The 22,348-nt window shown below is 41.5% G+C and overlaps 1 protein-coding gene across 1 annotated transcript; it reads right to left on the reverse strand.

Annotated features, from left to right (window-relative positions):
* Positions 1 to 1,578: 1,578 nt before the first annotated feature.
* Positions 1,579 to 2,651, reverse strand: LOC138350447 (low choriolytic enzyme-like). The gene has a single exon (XM_069301215.1). The coding sequence runs from the start codon at positions 2,164 to 2,166 to the stop codon at positions 1,666 to 1,668; it is 501 nt and encodes a 166-aa protein (XP_069157316.1). The 5' UTR covers positions 2,167 to 2,651; the 3' UTR covers positions 1,579 to 1,665.
* Between the last annotated feature and the right edge of the window lie 19,697 nt (positions 2,652 to 22,348).

Here is a 22,348-nt window from a genome sequence, read left to right on the forward strand (position 1 = left end):
CAGTTTACATCCGTCGTCTGCATCTAGAAAACTGCTTGAAGAGATCTATTATCAAACAGAACCATCGCTGTAAACCGAAAGTACTATAAATATGGCATGTACTCTATCACAAGCAATATTCTCTGCATTGCTACCAATACTTGTGGCGGGGAAGACCCTACTACCGTGATCCAGCAATGTTGGAGCCGTTTTGTCTCTGTATGCCACACCACTTTGTATACGACCTTGTGAGTGCTTATTTGTGAAGTGGCAAGAGTGGCGTGCGGACAGAGGCGTCCAGCAGCACGCGGAGGGAACCACCATCACTACTGTTGTTCACCATAGTTTACGTGTAGCCATCTTGTACAGTTGAATATAATGTAAGGGCGCTAAGAGGGCGGATGGTTTACTGTGGTTGACCTGAACGGGTCTGGGTGAAGTCTCTAATGAGGAAGTAGCGATGCGGGTTACTACTCCTCGGGTCTGTTGCTTCTGTGGGTCTGTCCACGTGTGTCGCCTGCTGCTATAGCCCCCCCCCCACCACTGGCCTATAGCAGCAGGCCAGTGGTGGGGGCTACGTAGACTATTGTGCTGCAAATTGAATAATAACTACGTCCTACACAGGCGATCCCGGCTCCTGGCCCTCGTATCCCTTCAAAGTGCTAAATAGTCACACAATTAGCGCTCCTATAATTACCTTGCTACGAGCGCATATACCAGGCGGACAACACCCCTGACACTGGCACCACCCATCAGGGAGGAAGGTGGGCGTGAGAGTAGAGTCCGGCGCCTCCACCCCCCCCCCCACACCATTGTCGAGCTGAAAGGTCAATGGCAGGTCCAGGAATCCCTGACATATTGTGGGGAGAGCGTCACTAACTGCCCCTCCCTTACCCCAAGGGGAGGTGTTCCCCCAGTCGTTGCGTGGACTGCCTCCACCCCTCCCAGGGCAGGTGCCCCAGCATGTGCCAGACTAGGCGATGCTCCGCCAGACAGCGCGGCAAATGTCAGTGGAATGTTCATCAATAATTGTTAAGAGGGGGAGAGGGAGAGACCTGGAGACCCCCAAAATCCGTCAGACGCTCAAATGTCACCGTCCTGTGATAACTGCTAAATTAAAGTATTGAAACTGGTATGCAAGTTTACACCTTTTTGTTGTTATCGTTGGATATGTTGTATAGTAAGTCTCTCGAATCTTCCTAAGTTTACCGTAGACTTCGACGTCACAAGCAAATGGTTTTTAACAGACGTCACTGTGTAGTTAGTGGTGAGGATAGTGAGGATTGTGTAGTGTGTGCAGGTAACGTCACCACTCAGTGTGTACGAGAACACACACGGTCACACACACACACACACACGGTCACACACACACACACGAAACGTTAGAATTTTTTCAGTGTCAGAGTAGTTAATAAATGGAATGCACTAGGAAGTGATGTGGTGGAGGCTGACTCCATACACAGTTTCAAATGTAGATATGATAGAGCCCAGTAGGCTCAGGAACCTGTACATCAGTTGATTGACAGTTGAGAGGCGGGACCAAAGAGCCAAAGCTCGACCCCCGCAAGCACAATTAGGTGAGTACACGGTCACACACGCACACGGTCTTGCACGTAAACAAGGTCCATACTTCCCAATTCTTTGTGTTTTAATAAAAAAACAAATGACATTTGAAAAAAGCTTTGATCACGTCTCTTGGCACACGGAGTGGTCAGGTTCACGCTCACATTTCCAGATGATGTAAGGGATGGCGCCTGGAAGGTCATCACCCAGGTAGTGGTCAGTACAGTCGTAGAGCCTATTGACCCTGGCGACGTCAGCGGCGCTCATGTCCAGTCGCTGACCCATGTGGTGGACCTGCTCCAGAGTCTCCAGACGGATGGCCTCGATGGTGTTCCTGGAGCAGTCGGCGCAGAAGCCGCGAGCCCCGTAATGCATCACGGAGCCCACGTCGTACGGCAAGCCGAAGGTCTCGGTGTACACCTTCTTGAAGTTGACTTCGTGGCCAGGGAGTATGTTGTCGTAGATGATCTTGACGTGCTGGTCACGGTCGTGCCGCTGGTGCTCGTGGTAGAAGCCAAGCACGTGCAGGAGCTCGTGCAGCACGTGTCCCGCTCGTAAGATGCACTCTGGAGAGTGGAGGTGCACGACCGACACGTAGCCTGGCGAGTTGACGTAGCCGGGCATGGCGTTGCAGCCGCCGCGTACCGTTGGTGATGTTGACGTAGGGTTCGAAGCCCATGGGCGCGACGAACCTGATGCAGGTGTTGGCCTCCAACATGCGTATGCCCAGCAGGATGCCGTCCCTGCTGGTGTTGTCGTAGACCTCGCTGATGACTATGGGGATGACGGGCGAGGGCCAGGGGCTCACCTTCCCCTTGTTGTTCTGCCACGCGCCGCCGCCCTCGCTGTACACCATGGGCCCTCCGCAGTCAGCCTCGTCGGACAGAACCTGCAGCAGCAGGTGTCGAGGGCCCCGACGGAGGCCTGAAATCCCCTGCTGCAGGTGGTAAAAAGCCCGACGGAGGCGTGAGAGGACCTGACGGTGAAGACCCCGGGCCAGCAGGTCCTCGTCAGGTCTGGCGCGCAGCAGCAGCCACAGACACCCAAACACTCCCACATAAATAATAAATAATCTTTTCATGCTTTCTTTATGCGGGGGAAAAAAGTTAAATCTTTATCCTCTTGTGTTTTAGAGCAAGACATTGGCCTCTGTTATTGTGGGTTGGTCCCTCCTGTGGCCACCAAGCCGGCTGCTCTTGCTCCCGTTTGTAGTGCACCTGTTGCTCTTTTGTTTCTGGGTTTACCTCGGTGTTTGTTGCTGTTGTTGGGTTTACCCCGGTGTTGCCGTTGTAGGGTTTACCCCGGTGTTGCCGTTGTTAGGTTTACCCCGGTGTTTGTTGCCGTTGTTGGGTTTACCCCGGTGTTGCCGTTGTTGGGTTTACCCCGGTGTTGCCGTTGTTGGGTTTACCCCCGGTGTTTGTTGCCGTTGTTGGGTTTACCCCCGGTGTTTGTTGCCGTTGTTGGGTTTACCCCGGTGTTTGTTGATGATGTAGGGTTTACCCCGGTGTTGCCGTTGTTGGGTTTACCCCGGTGTTGCCGTTGTTGGGTTTACCCCGGTGTTGCCGTTGTTGGGTTTACCCCGGTGTTGCCGTTGTTGGGTTTACCCCGGTGTTTGTTGATGATGTAGGGTTTACCCCGGTGTTGCCGTTGTTGGGTTTACCCCGGTGTTTGTTGCCGTTGTAGGGTTTACCCCGGTGTTGCCGTTGTTGGGTTTACCCCGGTGTTTGTTGCCGTTGTAGGGTTTACCCCGGTGTTGCCGTTGTAGGGTTTACCCCGGTGTTGCCGTTGTAGGGTTTACCCCTGCGTTTGGACCCAGCCGGGGCCTGCGAGCCAGCTGAGCCATGTCCGTCGTGCTCTCATTCAGGCCTCGGGAGCCACTGACGACCTGATCTTAATCCCCCGGTAACCTGACCCTCGCGAGGTGACGTGCAGTAGTCACCAGGCTCTTACTTCCCCCCCTCCCCCTCAGGTCACTGGTCTCGTGACCCCGAGGTCACTGGTCTCGTGACCCCGAGGTCACTGGTCTCGTGACCCCGAGGTCACGGGTCTCGTGACCCCGAGGTCACGGGTCTCTTATAGTTATGATAAGCTTTGCTTACTGTCTCAAGGTGAGGAATAATGACCCCAGGTATGCCGAGATCAAGACATGGCGGCACAGTGCCGTGGGCCCTGGCCGCCCCGCCCCTCAGTCTGGCACTCTGAACAAGTACATAAATGAGCCGTCGAGGCCGGGACTACGAGACAAACACCTGTGGTTGTATCTTATCGGCAATATTACGGACCAGGAACATTATACCTGTGAGTGCTCTTAGGCACCGACGAGGCCCTCACGGCGTTATTGTCTTGGGGGCTGTTTGTTGGGCGCTGACCAGGCGCGTGTAAGGTGATTGGGGGAGCAGATTAAGTGTGTCAGGCTAGTAGAGTGATGGACATTCTTCACCAGTGTCAAGTGTAAATGATTCAGAAATGGGGAGGGGGGGGGGCCCTTATACCAGGGGCGCCGGGAGGTGGGGCCCCTGGTAATCCTGCTTATCGTGGTTATACAGGGGCCCCCCTGGGTCCCTTGAGGTTATCTTGATTTCGGGGCTTAGCGTCCCTGTGGCCCGGTCCTCGATCAGGCCTCCTTTTTGTTACCCCCTCCCCCCACCTTCCCAGGAAGTAACCCGTAGCAGCTGTCTAACTCCCAGGTAACTATTTACTGCTAGGTAACAGGGGCATCACGGTGAAAGAAATATTGTGCCCATTTGTCCCCGCCTCCACCAGGGATCGAACCCGGAACCTCAGGATTACGAGTCTGAAGCGCTGTCCACCCAGCTGTCAGGCCCCTGGTGACATTCTTGAATACATTTTATCTGAGTGTTCCGGCCGCCAGCGTGGTACCATGAGTGGGTTTCTTGCAGTTTCCAGATGGAAAAAGTTTAGTTTAGGGATAAACTTCGGACCCATGTTTCGCCCGAAAATATTTTGGCGTGTCTGAAAACAAAGCAAAAGTTCTGTTGTAAATTCTAAAATACTTTATGCCGAGATACTGTTGTTGATGAGCAGTTGTCAACCATATGCCCCCACGTCCGTCTCTGAAACACACCTGCAATATTCTCCAATGTTTTCTTTAGTGTAATGGGAGGCGGCCAGGTGTGTCATAAGGGGAGGGTGGTGCCAGGTGTGTCATAAGGGGAGGGCGGTGCCAGGTGTGTCATAAGGGGAGAATGGTGCCAGATGTGTCATAAGGGGAAGGTGGTGCACAGCGTGCCAGGCGCAGCGTGTCTGACAACCTAGTCAAGAGGGAGTTTGGAACTTGTTTAACATGCGAGTTGTGATGTTCTTTCCACCGTCCAAGTGGTGGGGCACAATTCCGTTCCCCTCGTTCCACCCCAAATCCTTATCCTGAACCTTTACAAGTGCTATATAGTCTTAATGGCTTGGCGCTTTCCCCCTCATAATTCCCTTCCTTCCCCCCCGGGGTATGGAGGTGTGGCCAGGGCCCCCTGTCTCGTCCTGCACTCAGTCTGGGAAGCTTAAGTGTAGTGGGAAGACAGGGGAAGAAGACTCCACCTTCTTGCAAGTAGGCGTTCGATCTCCGATGGTTCAAGTGTTTGAGCCCTGTTCTTTCGCTCCATCCTCTTATCTCGGGTCCTATTCAGTACTTATATTTTCGCTTTTTGCAAGTCTGAGTTCGATCCCTGCTGGTCAAGAGGCTGGGCACCGTTCCTTCACTCCCTCGTATCCCACCAGTGTGCTCTAGTCATACTGGCTTGGCTCTTCCTCAATGTCTTTTCAGTCATTCTCCGCTTACACTATTTGATCATGTGATGGAGAGGTAAGAAGCCAGAGTCTAGGAGCTGAAGCCCGGTCCCATCAGAGCTAGAAAAGTATTTCATGTTAACTTTGTTCTTGTGCGTATCCGAACACATTTGTCAGCTGACTGTTCCTCGGAGCTGGTGCTTGCCTTGAGAGCCTCAAGGAGCTGCCGGTAGGCTGCTCAGAGTGGCTGATATACCAGAATTGGGATTCATAAGACATTTGCGCAACCACTTACGAAACCTGTACATCTTTCCTTAACCATGGCGGCTTTGTATGCGAACTTCCAAGCTGTTTAATAGACATTTTGGCACTTCGTAAACAAAACCCAAACAAAGCTTTCCCAAACATGATTTGGGAAAGATGTACAGGTTTCGCAAGTAGTTGAGCAAAGGCTTGATGAACCGTGGCGTGATGTCGGTTGCTACATCAGTTGAAAGCAGTAGGGGGTAACGCGACGAGCGAGCGAGCTATACAAGAACACACACACACACACACACACACACACACACACACCTGGAGGAACGTCCACATCAACACTACACAACAGGTAAACATGGACGAGGAACACACGGGAGACATCTCCCGTCACGCAGGGTGCAGTCGCACCTCCACAGATCTCCAGTATCAGCTCGTGATACTTGTAATGGCTCAAAAGGGCCACCACTTACGGGCTATCCATGCCCGTGCCACCTTTTGGGTGGCTTAATCTTCATCAATCATCAACGAGGAACACTTCCAGCATTCAACGCTACCAAGAGGTGTAAGCCTGCTATTAATACCGCCTGTGTTTTGTTGTTTTTAGACTTCAGCTACTCGGAACAAAAATTTCCAAGTAGCACGGACTATGGTAAAGGGGAAGGTGCCGTAAAGACCACATTTAACATTAACACATTTAAATGGATTATCACCAATTTTTCGAATGACGCCAACGTCCTGCTTTAGGGTGGCGTTAACAATGCTCTGGAGAAGGTTCTATGAACGCATGCGCGTAGACTCTTCGTCCACAACATTGTTTACAACACCTTGAAAAAGGACGTAGGTTGTTTCATCCGAAAAAAAAATTGATTGTTAGCGCCAAACAGTTGCCAGCAAAAATGAGGCTGATGAGTGGAAAAACCTTTGGAGAGGAGTTAGATGTCGGAGAAACGGAAGAACATTGGGGATTGTCTCTGGAATCGTCTTCTGGGGATGTAAGTGACCAGCCTCATTATAAAAGAACATTCAGACAAAGACTTGTTCACCATTTGGTCACCATTTGGTCCGGGAGACATCTCCCGTCACGCAGGGTGCAGTTGCGCCTCCACAGATCTCCAGTATCATCTTTTGATACTGGTAATGGCTCAAAAGGGCCACCACTTACGGGCTATTCATGCCCGTGCCACCTCTTGGGTGGCTTAATCTTCATCAATCAATCAAGACTCGTTGCCGGATTATATCTCATCCGAAAATTTGGTAATAATACACGTTTATTGTTTTTTTTCCTTCACCAGCATATTATCATTCACTAATTAAAGAACTGGAATAAACATCATTAAAATGTAGGATTTCTGGTTTTGTATTTAGTTAATAAATCCCTGAGTTTCAACAGGCGGTATACTAGGCTAAGTTAATTAGAGTATTTTATCAGTTGCGTGGATTGGGTGTCTGTTGTGTGTTTAGAGACATTGCCAGACCTTGACTCACAGTTGTCCACTTAATGGATGGTTGGGAAGTTTAGTCTTACGCAACAAAGATGCTTGGCAATGTTCTCAACGTGTCCTTGTCGACAGAAGCCAAATGCTCGTTAATCCAACCGCCGAACACCTTGTTTGAATGAAAAACACTTTACACGCGGCTCACAGCTGATGACATATGTACTGTTCTCGAGCAGTTCTTCGTTCACGTCCTCAGCTATAGTCCCACACCTCTAAATGCTTCACCCACTTACTACAAATACCAATAATGGCCAATGGAACCTAACCACTTAACCTAAGCTAGCCGTAACGATTCAGCACATTCTAGTATGCACTATCACCATATATTTGAGTTTAACATTTTGAATATGCAGTACAGTACCTTAAAATTGATGAATGCGTCTTGGGGTTCGGCCGCCGCCTGGACGAACGTATGTTCACCGATCCTGCTACATGTTGATTGAAGTTTGTCAGTAATTAACAGCATCGTCAACAAGCGGGTAAATATCATGGTGAGATAGGCCACTAACTCCTCAAAATACCATATTACCACATCACTCCCCCAGTGAGTGAGCTTATTCACCCACCACTTCTGAACCTTGTATTGGGAAGACGCTGATCATACAGTTGTTGGGTTAATTTCATTATGAAAATAATTCGTAAGGAAGTGTTCGTGAGCTTGACCATTGCTAAAGTGTATAACCGTGGTTGTATACTACAACCGTGGTTGTATACTACAACCGTGGTTGTATACTACAACCGTGGTTGTATACCTCACTCAGGTTTGTCCAGTTTTGTTTTTTGTGATGTGTTGTCTGGGGTTTACAGAGATTAGATAATGACTTTTTGTATCGACATTGTAGATGGCCCCCAGTGAACCTGTATGAAAATAGCAGTGCCCATGGCCCGGTGTGGTGCCCATGGCCCGGTATGGTGCCCATGGCCCGGTATGGTGCCCATGGCCCGGTATGGTATGCACTCTGTGAAGGTAGCAATAACCTGAACATTTAGGCCAAGTTCAATGCTTGTGTCGTCTTGGTGTAGCGGAGCAGCCTCGTAACTAACCATTAGCTAGACAAGGATTATCCAGCAGGTCTTAGCGTAGAATTTACGTTAAGCTTAATCGTTTTTTTTTTTTCCTAGAATATCTTTATTTTATTTTAAATTTAGAGGTTTCGAATCTTACTGAATTAAAGACCGACATCTCAGAATAGCTTCAGATATCAGCCCGTCCTCCAAACAAAGACCCAAAAGTGATTCCATGCACCCGCCAAACCCTCTGTTTATGAATGAAAAACGGTTTTCACGTGACTCACAACTGATTTCGTTCGAACACTTCGAACAAGTGCTTCACTGACGAATTTTGTTTCGAACCACAACGCTGTAAATGCTTCACCCACGTACTACAAATACAAATAATCGCCAACAGAACCTAAACACTTAACCTAACATAACCTAACATAACCTATGCCTGTACATGCACAATATGCTAATATATCACATTAATTTATATTTGAGAAAAGTCCAGTTTTGACTTTTCTCAGTCAAAACAGCATGTAAACATTTATGAATCCGTTTATGGGGCCGATCGCTGGATGTAATGAACTTGAGTCGAGGATGGATTGCAGATATACCCAACTGATTTCTGGGCATTGATAAAAGATTTCGGATTAACTTGTTTTGATACGGTACAAGTGATAAATTCATGGAACTGTAGGTGTGTGTACCCTCTACCCAGTCTCGTGCCTCTAAAGTGCTGGTACAACCTCTGGCCCGTCCTCCCCCCCCCCCTACCTCACAAATTATTGGTCCAACCTGTCACCCAGATTTCTAACATTTAGTCAGATTTATTTACGATAGTAAAGGTAAGGTTAGGATCTTGGCAACGCTAAGAAACAAGTAGTGGTGTTATGAAGACTAATAATAACAAGCAGACGGCTCCCCTATGACTGTAATATCTCCATTGCTCAAACAATTACTGTATTAGCGATAAGACCTACCATTAATGTCAAATGATTCTGTAAATATATAGCTCTTGAAATACAAATATCTCTAACTAGGTTGACATTGTAATTATAAGGTGTGAAGGATAGATGAAATTGTTAATGTAATAATCTCCGTTGAGGTCTGATAAATACCTTTTTGTACCCTCTGTAATCCTTTTTGCGCTACCGCTCACAGGATGAGTATGGGGTGCACAATAAAGCAGCCGCTTCCGGTAGCAACAATCAAAATCTGTGTTGGGATAAGGACAGGTGTCCGTACAGCAGGATTAAAGTTGGGGCGTGTTAAGGCCAGAAGCTTCGCTCTTGAAATAGTCTGCATTCATGCGGCTTCCTTAAGATGAAAAGTTAGAGAGCATGTCTAGAGTTAAATGTAATATTAGGGTCCCTATCTCGCAGGAGTGTTTGGCATGTAGGTGACCCAGCAAGGCCAACTTTGGATAGATTATGGAGTGTGAGTGAGTTACATCCTAGCTTTTGTGCCAGGTAAGTCCACTACGGGCTCACCATAGCCCGTGCTACTGAGAACTTTTTGTTCCGAATAACTGAATAAAAAGCAACGAACAGGAGTGGATAAAGTAATTGCAAAGCTCCAGGTACCTCATACCGTCAGGTCTGAAGGGACGAATGACTGGACATTCATTAATATGATGTGTGAGATCATGACCCAGTTTGTGCTTACAATATTTGCACCTGGAGTGCTCAGGATTGGGAGACCCGTCACGTACACCCACCTGCCACAATTAATGCCAGATAAAATCGATTAACAGCGACAATATTTGATGTAATCTGTACAAATTTAAGATTCTGGGTTAATGCTGACAAATTGTGATCCGATCATCACTATTTTTGTCCCCGCGCTCTTCCCGAATATAGAATTTAATCCTTCAGAAACGACCCACTTTAAACACTTTTCATTGGAAAAATATAGCTACTGAAGATAGGTTATTCTATCTTCCTTTGCTCCTAAAGCTGGTGTCATACATAAATACTGAGCATTAAACCATAGAAGGTGACTAAAATAGTTTTTATATTGATGATGGCCTTGAATTATAAGCTACTGAAGAGTGTTGTGTGTGTGAGTAGTGTGTGAACAAATCCACCTAATTTAGTGTGCGAATGACTGTCAAGCCGTGACAGATGACTATGAAGATGCCGCGGACAAGTGCATGCTTTCTCGTCCCAAGTTGGCATGTGGACCTTTTTGTGTGTTCTGCTCCAGATCCTCCGCTCGTGTCCGCGTGGTGTCTGTAACCTCGACACCACCACCACCACCACGACCTTCAAACACTGACCACAGATTAATGAACGACAGTGCTGAGATTTTTCCCCGTGAAGGTTGGTAGCCTGGATAACTAGGATGACCTGAAACCTTTACTGCGTTCAGCTGTGTAGCCTTAATTATTCGTTGGGTTTACCGTACCTGAGATAACTAAAGCAGCTCCATTGTTCTGTAGAATACAAAGCCAATGTATGCACAATTTTCGATATAACACGGTACTGCTCTATTTTTGTGTAAAATGTATTCCTTTGGTCCTAGAGCTGCTGCCATACATAGATACTGAGCATTTGACCATAGGTGACTTAAATAGTTTTACAGTACTAACTAGAATACATAAAAGCTTTTTTTTTTTTTTCTACGACAAACATTGAAAGGTATAGACACCATAATACCTCCCCCCCCCCCCGTCCTCCGCGCACTAGACCTCTGTTCCAAAGGACACGTGTAGGCCAACCCGTCCTCATAAAAAGAACGTCACTTTTGGCTCGTATGCGCACTATGGCCAAATTTGGACGTAATTTGAAATGAAATCGACTCACAAAAGTGACGTTCTGTTCCGTTTTCTATTTGAGTCGTCCGGCCCACGCGCAGAGGTTATGAAAGGACACTTTAAATTAACGTTTTTCATAACGTTTTGAAACTTTATAAGAATTTCCTGCCCACCTAACCTATCAGAGGACCCTTAACTTACTGTTGTTGAAAAAAAAAATCCCAAATTTATTTTCATGTTTTTTTCAATTTCAAATTACGTCCAAATTCGGCCATACGGGCAAACGGCCAAAAGTGACGTTCTTTTTAAGAGGACAGGTTGTGTAGGCTTGGATCGCATGATATGTCAACTAAGAAGCTAGGATGATTCACGTGTGTACTCACCTAGTTGGGCTTGCAGGGGTTGAGCTCCGGGTTTTTGGTCCTGCCTATCAACTGATGTATAGATTCCTGAGCCTACTGGGCTTTATCATATCTACATTTGAAACTGTGTATCGAGTCAGCCTCCACCACATCACTGCCTAATTCATTCCACCTCTTAACTACTGACACTGAAAAAGTTATTTCTAACGTCCTCTGTGGCTCATTTGGGTACTCAGGTTCCATCTGTGTCCCCTTGTCGCGTGTACCACCCGTCCTTAAACACCCTACTATCATCCTGCCCTCACGGTCAGCAAAATATAAACTGAGAAACAGTTTAGTTGAATGTGGGACAAAGCAGTGGTCGTCTCGCAGGCATTTGATGAAACAAACGTCCTTTGTGTTCGAATTAAATATTTACGAATTGTCCTAAATACAATGGACCGAAAAGTGCCATGGTCCACCAAGAGTGTAGCCTCATCTCCGCCGCTCATCTGGAAAAACGTTAAATTAAGCGGACGGTTTTTTTTTTATCACTAGCAAAATGAAAGCACATTCAGTCCAATAAAATGCCACAAACACATTTGGTGTGATATGGAAATTCAACATTTACATTGATGATGACCTGATCAGTTAGCTTTCTGAGTAAATACGCCTTGACATATATTTACTAGAAAAGTATTAAGAGAAGAATTGGAACGAATACCTTGAATTATAAGTAAACTTTTTTTTAAATTAATTTAGCAATCTAAAAGAATTAAAGTGCAATTTAGATAGTTTGAAATGTTTTAAAACGAAGGTCGGCGCGTAATGAATGAAAAGATTGGTGTCAGCAGGTTGTTAGTGACCGCTGGCAAGGTCATTATAACCTGTTCGGCTTATCAGGGTTTATAACAATACAATTTAAAAATACAAATTTAATAAATAGTATTTTACCCTTCTAAACAATGAAAATGTAAACGTTAAATATATAAGCTTTGGTTCACATAAAACAACAAAAATGGGATAAGGGTTAAAGCCTCTAGAGGTGGGGGGGAGTTACTGTATGCCGCATGCTAGCAAAATTTGCTAACATGCCACAGTGGGCACGTGTGCCATAGGTTGGCTTCCCCTGCCCTAGGCCAATTGACGTTCCCCAGGATTGCATTCCTGTGTACGTATTTACTATCAAGTAAACAGAGGCATCAACGTAATTGTGAAAGGAAACAGGCCAACCGTTTGTCCTTTGTGGCGATTGAACCCGGGTCCCTTGGTTGTGAGACAAGGACCTAAACCTGTAGTCTACGGCTAGGCAAAGTACCAGGTAACATAAGACATGAGATCGCTGCAGTGTTTCAAGCGTAGGTTTGACATATGTGTGAGTGAGTTTGGGTGGATATAAACAGGAGCTGCCTCGTATGGATAATATGCCTTCTGCAGTTACCGTTATATTCTTATGGTCACCCTGATCTCCATTAGTTGTAGCAATCACTTTATTTCGCCTCCCGTGTTTCGTGTTGTGAAGCAGCTACATACCCGGGATGGCTGCCTTGAATCTGCCTGAATCCTCGTGATGTTTGCGGCGCCAGACGAAACTGTTTACAAACATTTCTTGTACGAAAGTTTAGGTCGAGGAACCTGTGCTAATCTATGTATAGTGTGAGCTTTCTCAAGGACGCAACCAACTTACGTATCACCCACTCGAACCAAATTTATTTTTACTTAGTCAGACTTGAGAAGTTTGAGATGGTATTGCCCTTGACACCTGTTGGCTTGTGTGTAAATATCAGTCATGTTTCACTGTGCTGATATTAGCTTTCCTTGACACTGTTATAATTGGCAGCTCGCTAAGACGACACATTGCTTATCTAGGTACATCAACTTTGCTCAGCCTTGGTGACATTTCACGTGTGTGTTAAGGGAACTTTTAATATTAACTCCCTCCCCCCCAGCACACCACGTAGTCCCCTCACCCTCTGCTTCACCTATAGTGACCATTAACAAGGCACAAGTCAGTTACCTTATAGCTTATGTTTCCTCCTTATAAAATACTCTAAAGTTACTTCGTGTTTTTCATACTAATAAGATTCATAATGAATCATCTTGAGAGATTTAATTAAAATGGTTCGATGAAAGATACTTAATATTGTTTAGATCTCCACTGAACTAGTGGCACATTTGCAGGGAATGAGCTACTGCTCTTGGGTCCCGCCTATGCATCGAGAATTGTTTTAAGAAGTCGGTCAAAATTAAATACATTGTTACTCTGTATATTCAATATAATTCATTGAATTGTGTTGAATGTACAGAGTAACAATGTATTTAGGTTTGACCGACTTATTAATTAAATGTTCATTGTCTTATTTAAGTCCGAAACATAATGATTCTGTAGATGAACATTTAATACAACTCGCTGTTTGGAGCCTTTCCTGTCTACTCGAAAACTTAACAACACATACAAATGTACATATATTTGTTTAAAAGCGAGAAGAAAATATGCAGCTTACCATCTTGAGATGATTTCGGGGCTTAACGTCCCCGCGGCCCGGTCCTCGACCAGACCTCCTTTTTTGTTACACATCCCCAGGAAGCAGCCCGTAGCAGCTGTCTAACTCCCAGATCCTTATTTACTGCTAGGTAACAGGGGCATCAGGGTGAAAGAAACTTTTTGCCCATTTGTCTCCGCCTCCACCGGGAATCGAACCCGGAACCTCAGGACTACGAACCCGAAGCGCTGTCCACTCAGCTGTCAGGCGCTGGGTGGAAAGTTATGAAAGTTAAACCATGCCATGGTTTAATGGGTATTTCAGAGTATCATTTGTGAAAACGTAATATTAGAATTCTAATGAGTCTAGAGCCTTTGCCACGATTGTTGACCTTCATAACACATCTTGAAAGGAAAACGGGACTTATTGCTCGCATCTGAACCACCCTCGTCTGTGCTACAATATGAGGAGCAAGAATGAGGTTGTAGATGCAGACGGAGATCTTGGAGAAGACGTGAGGAGACTGCACGTCCATAATTATGCTTCATGCAGCTAATATTGGCAAGTTATCCTATTATCTTTTTATTAAATATATGCAGTGATATTAGTAAAACCATTAAATATTGTAGTGAACTTTTTGTATTAAAATATATTGCCGTGAAAAGCGTATGAGTAAGTAAACAAAATATTGGGCTACTTTTATTAGTCTCGTTACTTTTCGACCTCCAGCTCGCTACTTCAGCACTTCAGATCTGGCGACACTGAGCCCCCACCCCATTGATGAAGATGAAGCCACCCAAGAGGTGGCACGGGCAAGAATAGCCCGGAAGTTCACCCTCCCCGGGAGTGTCACGGTCCTCCCCCCTCACCCCCGTACTTGCAATAGTTATTACCGCTATTCTGCCAGGATTCCTTGCAGGGAAAGGGGGGAGGGGATTATATAAATAAATAAATAAATGTTATAATATATATATATATATATATATATATATATATATATATATATATATATATATATATATATATATATATATATATATATATATAACTTTTAGACACCCACCAGGAGACTCGAACCCTGGCCATTAAGGTGGCAGGTATGCACTTGTATCCACTTACACCATACTCAGAGCCCTAAAGAGGTGGGAATTCCGGGGTATTTAAGCCCCCCCAGATATCTCCCCTAGATGGCCAGGGTTCGAGTCTCCTGGTGGTTGTGTGTCTAAAAGTTCTATACTTCAAACTTGTGGATAGCGTGCGTCTATCAGCTTCCCAGGAAGTACAGGGCATTGTCATCTCTAATAATATCTTGGACTTTAGCCAAATTCTGAAAGGGCACAAGAACCTTAGTCTCTCAAGGACTGAAGTCCTTGCATGATGCAACATGGGGGAGGTTGACTGACACTGTCAAATTAAACTTGCATCAATCGCAAGTTTAAGCCGTCGTTGGAGGGAAGGCGTGTCATCACCGCGACAGCATAGGGTAAGATCGTCTTGAATGTTAAAGATACCGCCTGTGAGTGGAGAAACTGCCTCTCCTCAGTGGTAGAGGGTTATTAGGGGCTATACCCCCCCCCTCCTTTTGGTGTGCGCATCGCGTACAAGGTGTAACAATTGGGCACGGATGTGTCAATCAGCCCTGATAGGACCTTTGTTGTGACAGGAAGTCAGCAAGAAATAGGGTCAAGGTTTGACTGGACTGGATAAAGGTGAACATGATAATGACCCGTTCACAATACTGTATTTGTGTTGTCTGAAAGTCTTCATGGTTTAATTACAAACCCCTTCTCTCTCTCCTCTGGTTTTGTGCCTTTGGACGACTTGCACTGCCTGTGTAACACACAATTATAAAACTTGTGTGTGCCGTTGACCAACTTGCGCTTAAAATTCAATAGTAAACATTCACTTCAGGAACTTGTGAAACTTGTGACTACGGTACTTGCTAGATAAAAGTTCTACATTATACAGGCTTCTTTAATGCCATATTGTTGTACATAGGAAACATTGCCTAATAGTTAGTATGATTATTTATTGATTAGCGTTTAACGCTTAATACATAAATTAGTCTAATCCATCTATCAATTATATAATGGATTAAAGTTTTTTTAATTCAACTCTGATATTAGACATAATCATAATACAGATAATGCCTAGACAGTCTGTCAGTCAACCTCCCCCATGTTGCAGCATGCAAGGACTGAAATTCAGTGTTTTGAGAGGCTCTAAGGTTCTTGTGCCCTTTCAGAGTTTGTCTAAAGTCCAAGATATCATTAGAGATGACAATAGGAGTGCAGAAAGACAGGCAAAGATGAGTAATGTCAAAGAAATCAAATTCATAAGGTTTGTATAGCAGTACACGTGAAAAAAAAAAAAACATTTTCTTATCCAGTGATATTATTACCACTGTAAAAGGACAAGCTCTTTATTGCTAAATTTCAGACTTATTTGCCCACTATATTGTTCAGAATATACCTAATGTGGAGTAATATGTACATATTAAATACAAGATTAAAGCAGGATACACAGAATAACACTAATAGTGGCATCCATATAAATTTAACTCTTAAAAGAATAAATTTTATTTTGACTAGAAAGGCTGAATAAAACTAATCAAATATTGTCATTCATATTATTTTACATGATCTACAAAAAGAGCGAGCCTCAACTGGGACAGTAGAGCTCGTTGTCTTAACATGGCACCCACGAGGCAGAGTAAGGGAGGAAATATTGGCTGAGGCTGTGATAATTGCATAAGTGATCTGTAGGAAGATATTGCATCACCTGTGAGGGGTAACCTCATTATAAACAATAAAAAATTACTTGACAATAATTATTCTTTTTGGGGTGAATTTGTATTTTTCACCCCACCCCCCCCCAAAAAAAAAAATAAAATAAAATGGGTCTAAATAATATATTTCACTCAAATTTAATAGATCTATACAGGTGCTTGCTCATCACTAACAATCACCGACACGCACACAACTTTTACCAAAGGTTCTTGGTTACAAGTACCTACAGCAAATTAACTTGATACAGTATCTTGTTTGATGAAGGATAATTTATTTTTGAGTAAATGTGTTAGTTACTGTATTTCTTAAAGCCTTCAAATGGCCAATTTAAGGTTATATTAATTTAAAATATTCTACTTTAACAGATACTATTAGTCTTTTTCAGATCATTCAAAGAGTCATAAGTCATTTATCAGTTCCTAGTACTGTATGTGGCAGTCATAGTTAATAACCTAATGTGATAAAAATACTATCTTTCTAAACTTTCTAAATTTTGTGCAAATCTGCTAAAGAAAAAAAAAGCCAATTTAATTTATTAGTATACTGCCTTTTCAATTATCTTTCATTTATAGCAATTATATCAAAGTATTAATACTCACTACAGTATTTATATTCTAGTTATTCATTTCATCTTCGTACCCATTTTAATGTTCTATGAACTTTAAAAAAAAGTAATCAGAATATTGAACAAATGGCAGGAAAGTTATCTTCCCAAAACGTTTCTGCCCTGCAGTTGTGATAAGACTATATAGTAGTCCCACCACAACCTTGTCAACATTTACCTGCCAAATATATAAAGTTCACCAAAATAGGTGTTAAAAATAAAAATGTAAATCATTTTAAATTAGGAAAAATGGTAACTAATAAATTGGTAGTTTAATCAGATCTTAAACGTATGGAAGATACTTAAGTCTCCACAAAATCCTATTTTAAATTATCTGGTAAAAAAAAATTAGGCAAGCATTTAGTATAAAATGCTTCAATGTACTAATCAATAATTAGTACTAAAACTAAGCAATGTATTGGGTATCAAAATTGTCTCCAAGAAATAAAAATTCATAGGATATTGTATAAAATGTATTCATACATTTTGAACACCCAAAATTTATTTAACAAGTTATGATCATATGATTGTTTTAATACAGTATTTACAACAGGGAGGTATAATATGCCCTCGCTCGTACCACAACTTTGTATTGCTTCCTTCAGTGATCATCTATGGGCTGATCTTTCTGACAAATGTTAACATAATTATCAACAGGAAACTGGCCTGTATTCTGGAAATAAATGCCTAAGAAATGGTGGCCCATTACTTGAGCAACCCTTGGTGAAACTGGGCAATGATACAAGCACTCCTACTACCATGTATTAATTTATGGCACACAAATGTAACACCATTTGGGTACTGTGACTCTAGCATGTTTAAATACCAACAATGGAACAAAATACCCAGTATTCACCTTCAAATGTGCATAATCCCTCATTAACACTGGTGAAATACATATACAGTACAATTAACATTAATGCTGGATTACAAGATATTATCAGACAGGAATACAAAACACTGGATAATTGATGGAAATAACTTACAATATGTTTATCGTGCATTCAAGTGTTAAGACACTGTGCACTCCAAATTCAGATCTAAGACAATGCTTATGGTTTACTAGTTATCAAGAGTAGCTACTGAGATGGGGGCCATCATACCCACACTTTTTTTCAGTTAAAATTTAATTTTAAATATTCTTACAATTATATGTTTATAATGCAGTGTAAGATACACAATCACAAATCTGCTAATCAAATAAATTTTGATTGTTCTTTAATTTTTTTGAATTAAATTAGAAAAAAGACATCAAAACAAGCCAGCCATGTAAACTTAATACCTAGTGCCATGACAAAAACAAGCAAGTACCATGTACTTACTAAAATGTCTTAATTTTGAACTGATAGACCAGGTAATAAAAACTTGTATGGCTATATTTGTACAAGACGGTTTCATACTGTCTTAAAGCTCACTCATTATTTGTCTAGGCATACCCAAGATGACAGACTGGAGATAAAAAAAAAAAATCCCCATAAGCATAGATATATAAATGAATCTGGTAAACAATTCTTATTCTCTGGCAATGAAAATTTACAAAATACATTAAAATAAATTTGATTTACTGTAGTGTATTTACTTTTCTGATGCATTAGGGAAAGTTCCTTCATTATTTTCCTTTCAGAGTACCTAAACTGGACTCTTACTACACAATATTTAACAAAACCCACTTTAAACTGTACATATCAGTCAAGTAATCCTAGTTATGAATATTTACTAATGAGAAAATGAGTTTTAGGATCCACAATTTTATGCAAAATTCATAATGCCTAAGGAAATTATCTAAATTTTAAGCAATTGAAAACCTGTCGCCATACAATGTACTGTAATCGGTACCATTTTTAACTGCAGAGTTGGCCATGCAAATTTTAGCCTAACAGTGAATGATTTGGGATTTTAGGAGGAAGGCTTCTCTTGCTTTGTACTAAAAATCCCAGTCCCATTATATGCAGGAGAGTCCTTGTGCATCAGTACCTCGTATATTAGAGAGAAAGAGAAATCTTTCCAAGTTTGGGATACAGCTTAATAACAATTATTTACTTCACAGAGAAGGTTTTTGTATTAGAAATGGTACATTAGGAGAGCCATTGCACTGTTTTTACCTTGTGTAGGATACTAAAGCACTGTTGACATCTGCTAGACATGGGAGGGTCAGTAATTGTGTAAACAATGCTAGAAAGCTATCAGGTAGATTACAAGTACAGTAACTATAAGGAACTTTTTTCATGTGAATCATAAATATCTACTGTACTGTATTAATTTATCAATCATTGTTAAAAAAAATTACCTGGTAATCTATTCTGTAACATCTGTATTCTAATTTAATTAATTCTGTGAATGATGGGTAGGCATAGTACACAAATAATACCCCTCTTGGTCTGCAAATTGAAGTAGGGCATTAATATCCAGCTGGATCTTCACATACAGGTAATCCATTAAATTGTTAAGTTTTCAAGCATATAGTGAAACTAATAAAGAATTTATTAGTGTCTAAATGCAACTGGATAATAAATGCCATGATCTACCTGAGATATGAGCAAAACAGTTGTTGAAATAGGTGATAGGACCATACTGTATAGTACTGTAGTGTATTTGGAATAACATGGCAGCAATGATTCCATATTATATACTTAAGCTATATAATATATATTGTGATAGAATGCTTGCTCGAATGCGTCTTGGTAGGCTTAAAAGTATTAGCTCGCAAACATTTGAGACCATATCAAAGTAATAATCAGTAAGTGCTATCAGGATTGTTATATAGTACCTCTGGAATATTATTGTAATTGAATCGTGTTCCTTAAAAATATTGTAGCCTTCTTCCCCTGTTTTTTTATTCTCAAACTGTTTTAACATTAAAAGCTTCAGAGGCTTGGGCTTAAGAACATACAGGAACAAGCAAAAAGTACATTGATTCCATTCTCCTCTTTGATATTCCTCATAAATATCTAAAGATTTTTCTCAATAGATGTAGAAAAGGTTATTATTGTTATACATTTATTATTCAAAATACAGTACATTGCAAATTTCAACAAACAATATACAGTATACTTTATATTGTTTCTAGAAAGAAAAGTCTCCAGTGTTGCAAACACACACAAAAACCACTTGGAGAGCTGGAAAAGGTTCAGTTAATTTAAATTTAATTCGAGCAAGTTTCCACTGTAAACATAAGGTACATATATATACACACAATTTAGTGTGTATTTTATTATATATATATATATATATATATATATATATATATATATATATATATATATATATATATATATATATATATATATATATATATATATAATATGTATTGAATATATTATATAAATCCATAGCATGTATGTATATAACTGGAGGACTAAACACTGCTGCCAAGGTCACCTTTCAAGTCATAATAAAAAGTGGTATTGTCCATATGATTTTCTTTCCCTGCAATATTAAGTTGGTGGATTTCATGATACATGACCTATAGAAACATCTTTGGCATACTCCTGATTTGTTTTGTGGGTAGAAAATATATTTTCTACCCACAACACATCATTAGCAAAAAGTTTGTGTATATGGAAGAATGGCTTGCATTTAAAGGATAGATGTTGTACGGGAACAATACACAAATCACAGTAAAGTCCTATACACTCATCCACAGATGAGTTGCACATCTATACACACATCTACAGAACTACAATACAATAAATTTATGATATTCACTTGACATGCTTCCATTTTTGGCCTAAAGTCATTCACACCAATTTCTAAGTTATAATACATCTCTAAAACCACTTTTTCAAGTAATTGATCCATTAATAATACATTTGAATGCAATCCTATGTAATGTACCTTGTTAATCTCTGTAGTATCCAAAACCTGAAAAACTAGAATTTTGAAGAGTATGATATATCACTCATTCACAATATATCATAATTAGTAACATGCTTCCTTATAGTTAACCAACCTGTTATCTTTGATTATTTTGTAGTCCTGAATTTAATGAAATTAAGATTTTAAAATTATGAAATAAGGTTTGGGTTGCAGTTTATTACTCCATATTCAGAAGGCAAAATTCCAGAGATGGTATATGCCAGACTTTATCGTGCTCAATATGGCATTCAAAATACAGTAAAACTAAAAAGCCAAGATAATTTTTTTTTAAATGTTATGTAGTATAATTAACATAAAATAGCCACATTTAATGACTACTATTGCTAATGGCATAACCAAGGGCATTCACTGTAGCAAGAGTTTGTCCATCTAACATGTATACTTTGTGCAGTAAACCCCTTCCATCTTTATGAAAATATAGTTTTAAAACTGGAGGAACAATGTTATGGCACCATTTCTTAGACCATCGATAAAATTTAGAAATTATTAGACCAAAAAAAGTAACTTACGTGCTCCAAAATAATTATCTTTAACCCATCATGTCAAACGGCTCTATGCAACTCTGAGGGAGATATTAAATGGATAAAATACCATAATTAATTTATACAGGACATTTAATGCAGATAAAAGTTAAGCAATGTATTTAAACCATGTTGAATTTTCATGCCTCTTGTACATGAAGGAATTAGTCAATAGGACAATTCAACATCTGGCACAAGATTGACCACAAAGTCTGCAGATATAATACAAAGTTATTTCAGTAACCTTAATCAGTACTGATAAAAAAAGCTTAATATACAAATGATTCCACTTGGTAAATTAGATTTGTGTGTATACTTGCCTCAATGTGCTTCGTGGGGATTGAGCTTCGGCTCTTCAGTTCAGCCTCTCGACCTTTAATCTATTGGTATACCAGTCGGAGATGAATGGGCCCTTGTTCAATTAAAAATTATGAAATGTCTAATTAGTCATTTTGTATTTGTTTACACTAAATAGCACACTTAAAAGAAAAATTGCCTCTGTAGCTCATTTTGGGACTGTATTTTGATTCCATGTGTGACTTGTTGCTATAACTCCTATTCCAAGCAACAAACTCTAGTCTACTGCTATACCTCTGGAGACACGCTAGCTTCTTGCAACGAGATGAGGACAAATTTTGGAATATGGAGCTCCAGTGTAGTCTCTCCCCTCTAATAGGGAATGATAGATTTTGCAAGTAGAAAGAAAGAAATGACAGACCTCCAAACTGATGCATTAGTGTTCCAATAAGGCTACAGGAAACATGTTTAAAGAACTTCCAGCTCCCACACTATAGTTACAAAATAAAAGTACCCACATACAAAACTTGCAGAACCAATGTGAAAAGACCTGGCCATAATCATGTTGGAAGACTTTACTTATAAAGAACATGGAACAGCTGGCACAACTGCAAGAAAAATAAGCTGGACAGAGTAATTATATTAA

The sequence above is a fragment of the Procambarus clarkii genome, chromosome 45 (genome assembly GCF_040958095.1).
Source record: "Procambarus clarkii isolate CNS0578487 chromosome 45, FALCON_Pclarkii_2.0, whole genome shotgun sequence".
In the NCBI taxonomy this organism is placed as follows: Eukaryota; Metazoa; Arthropoda; class Malacostraca; order Decapoda; family Cambaridae; genus Procambarus; species Procambarus clarkii.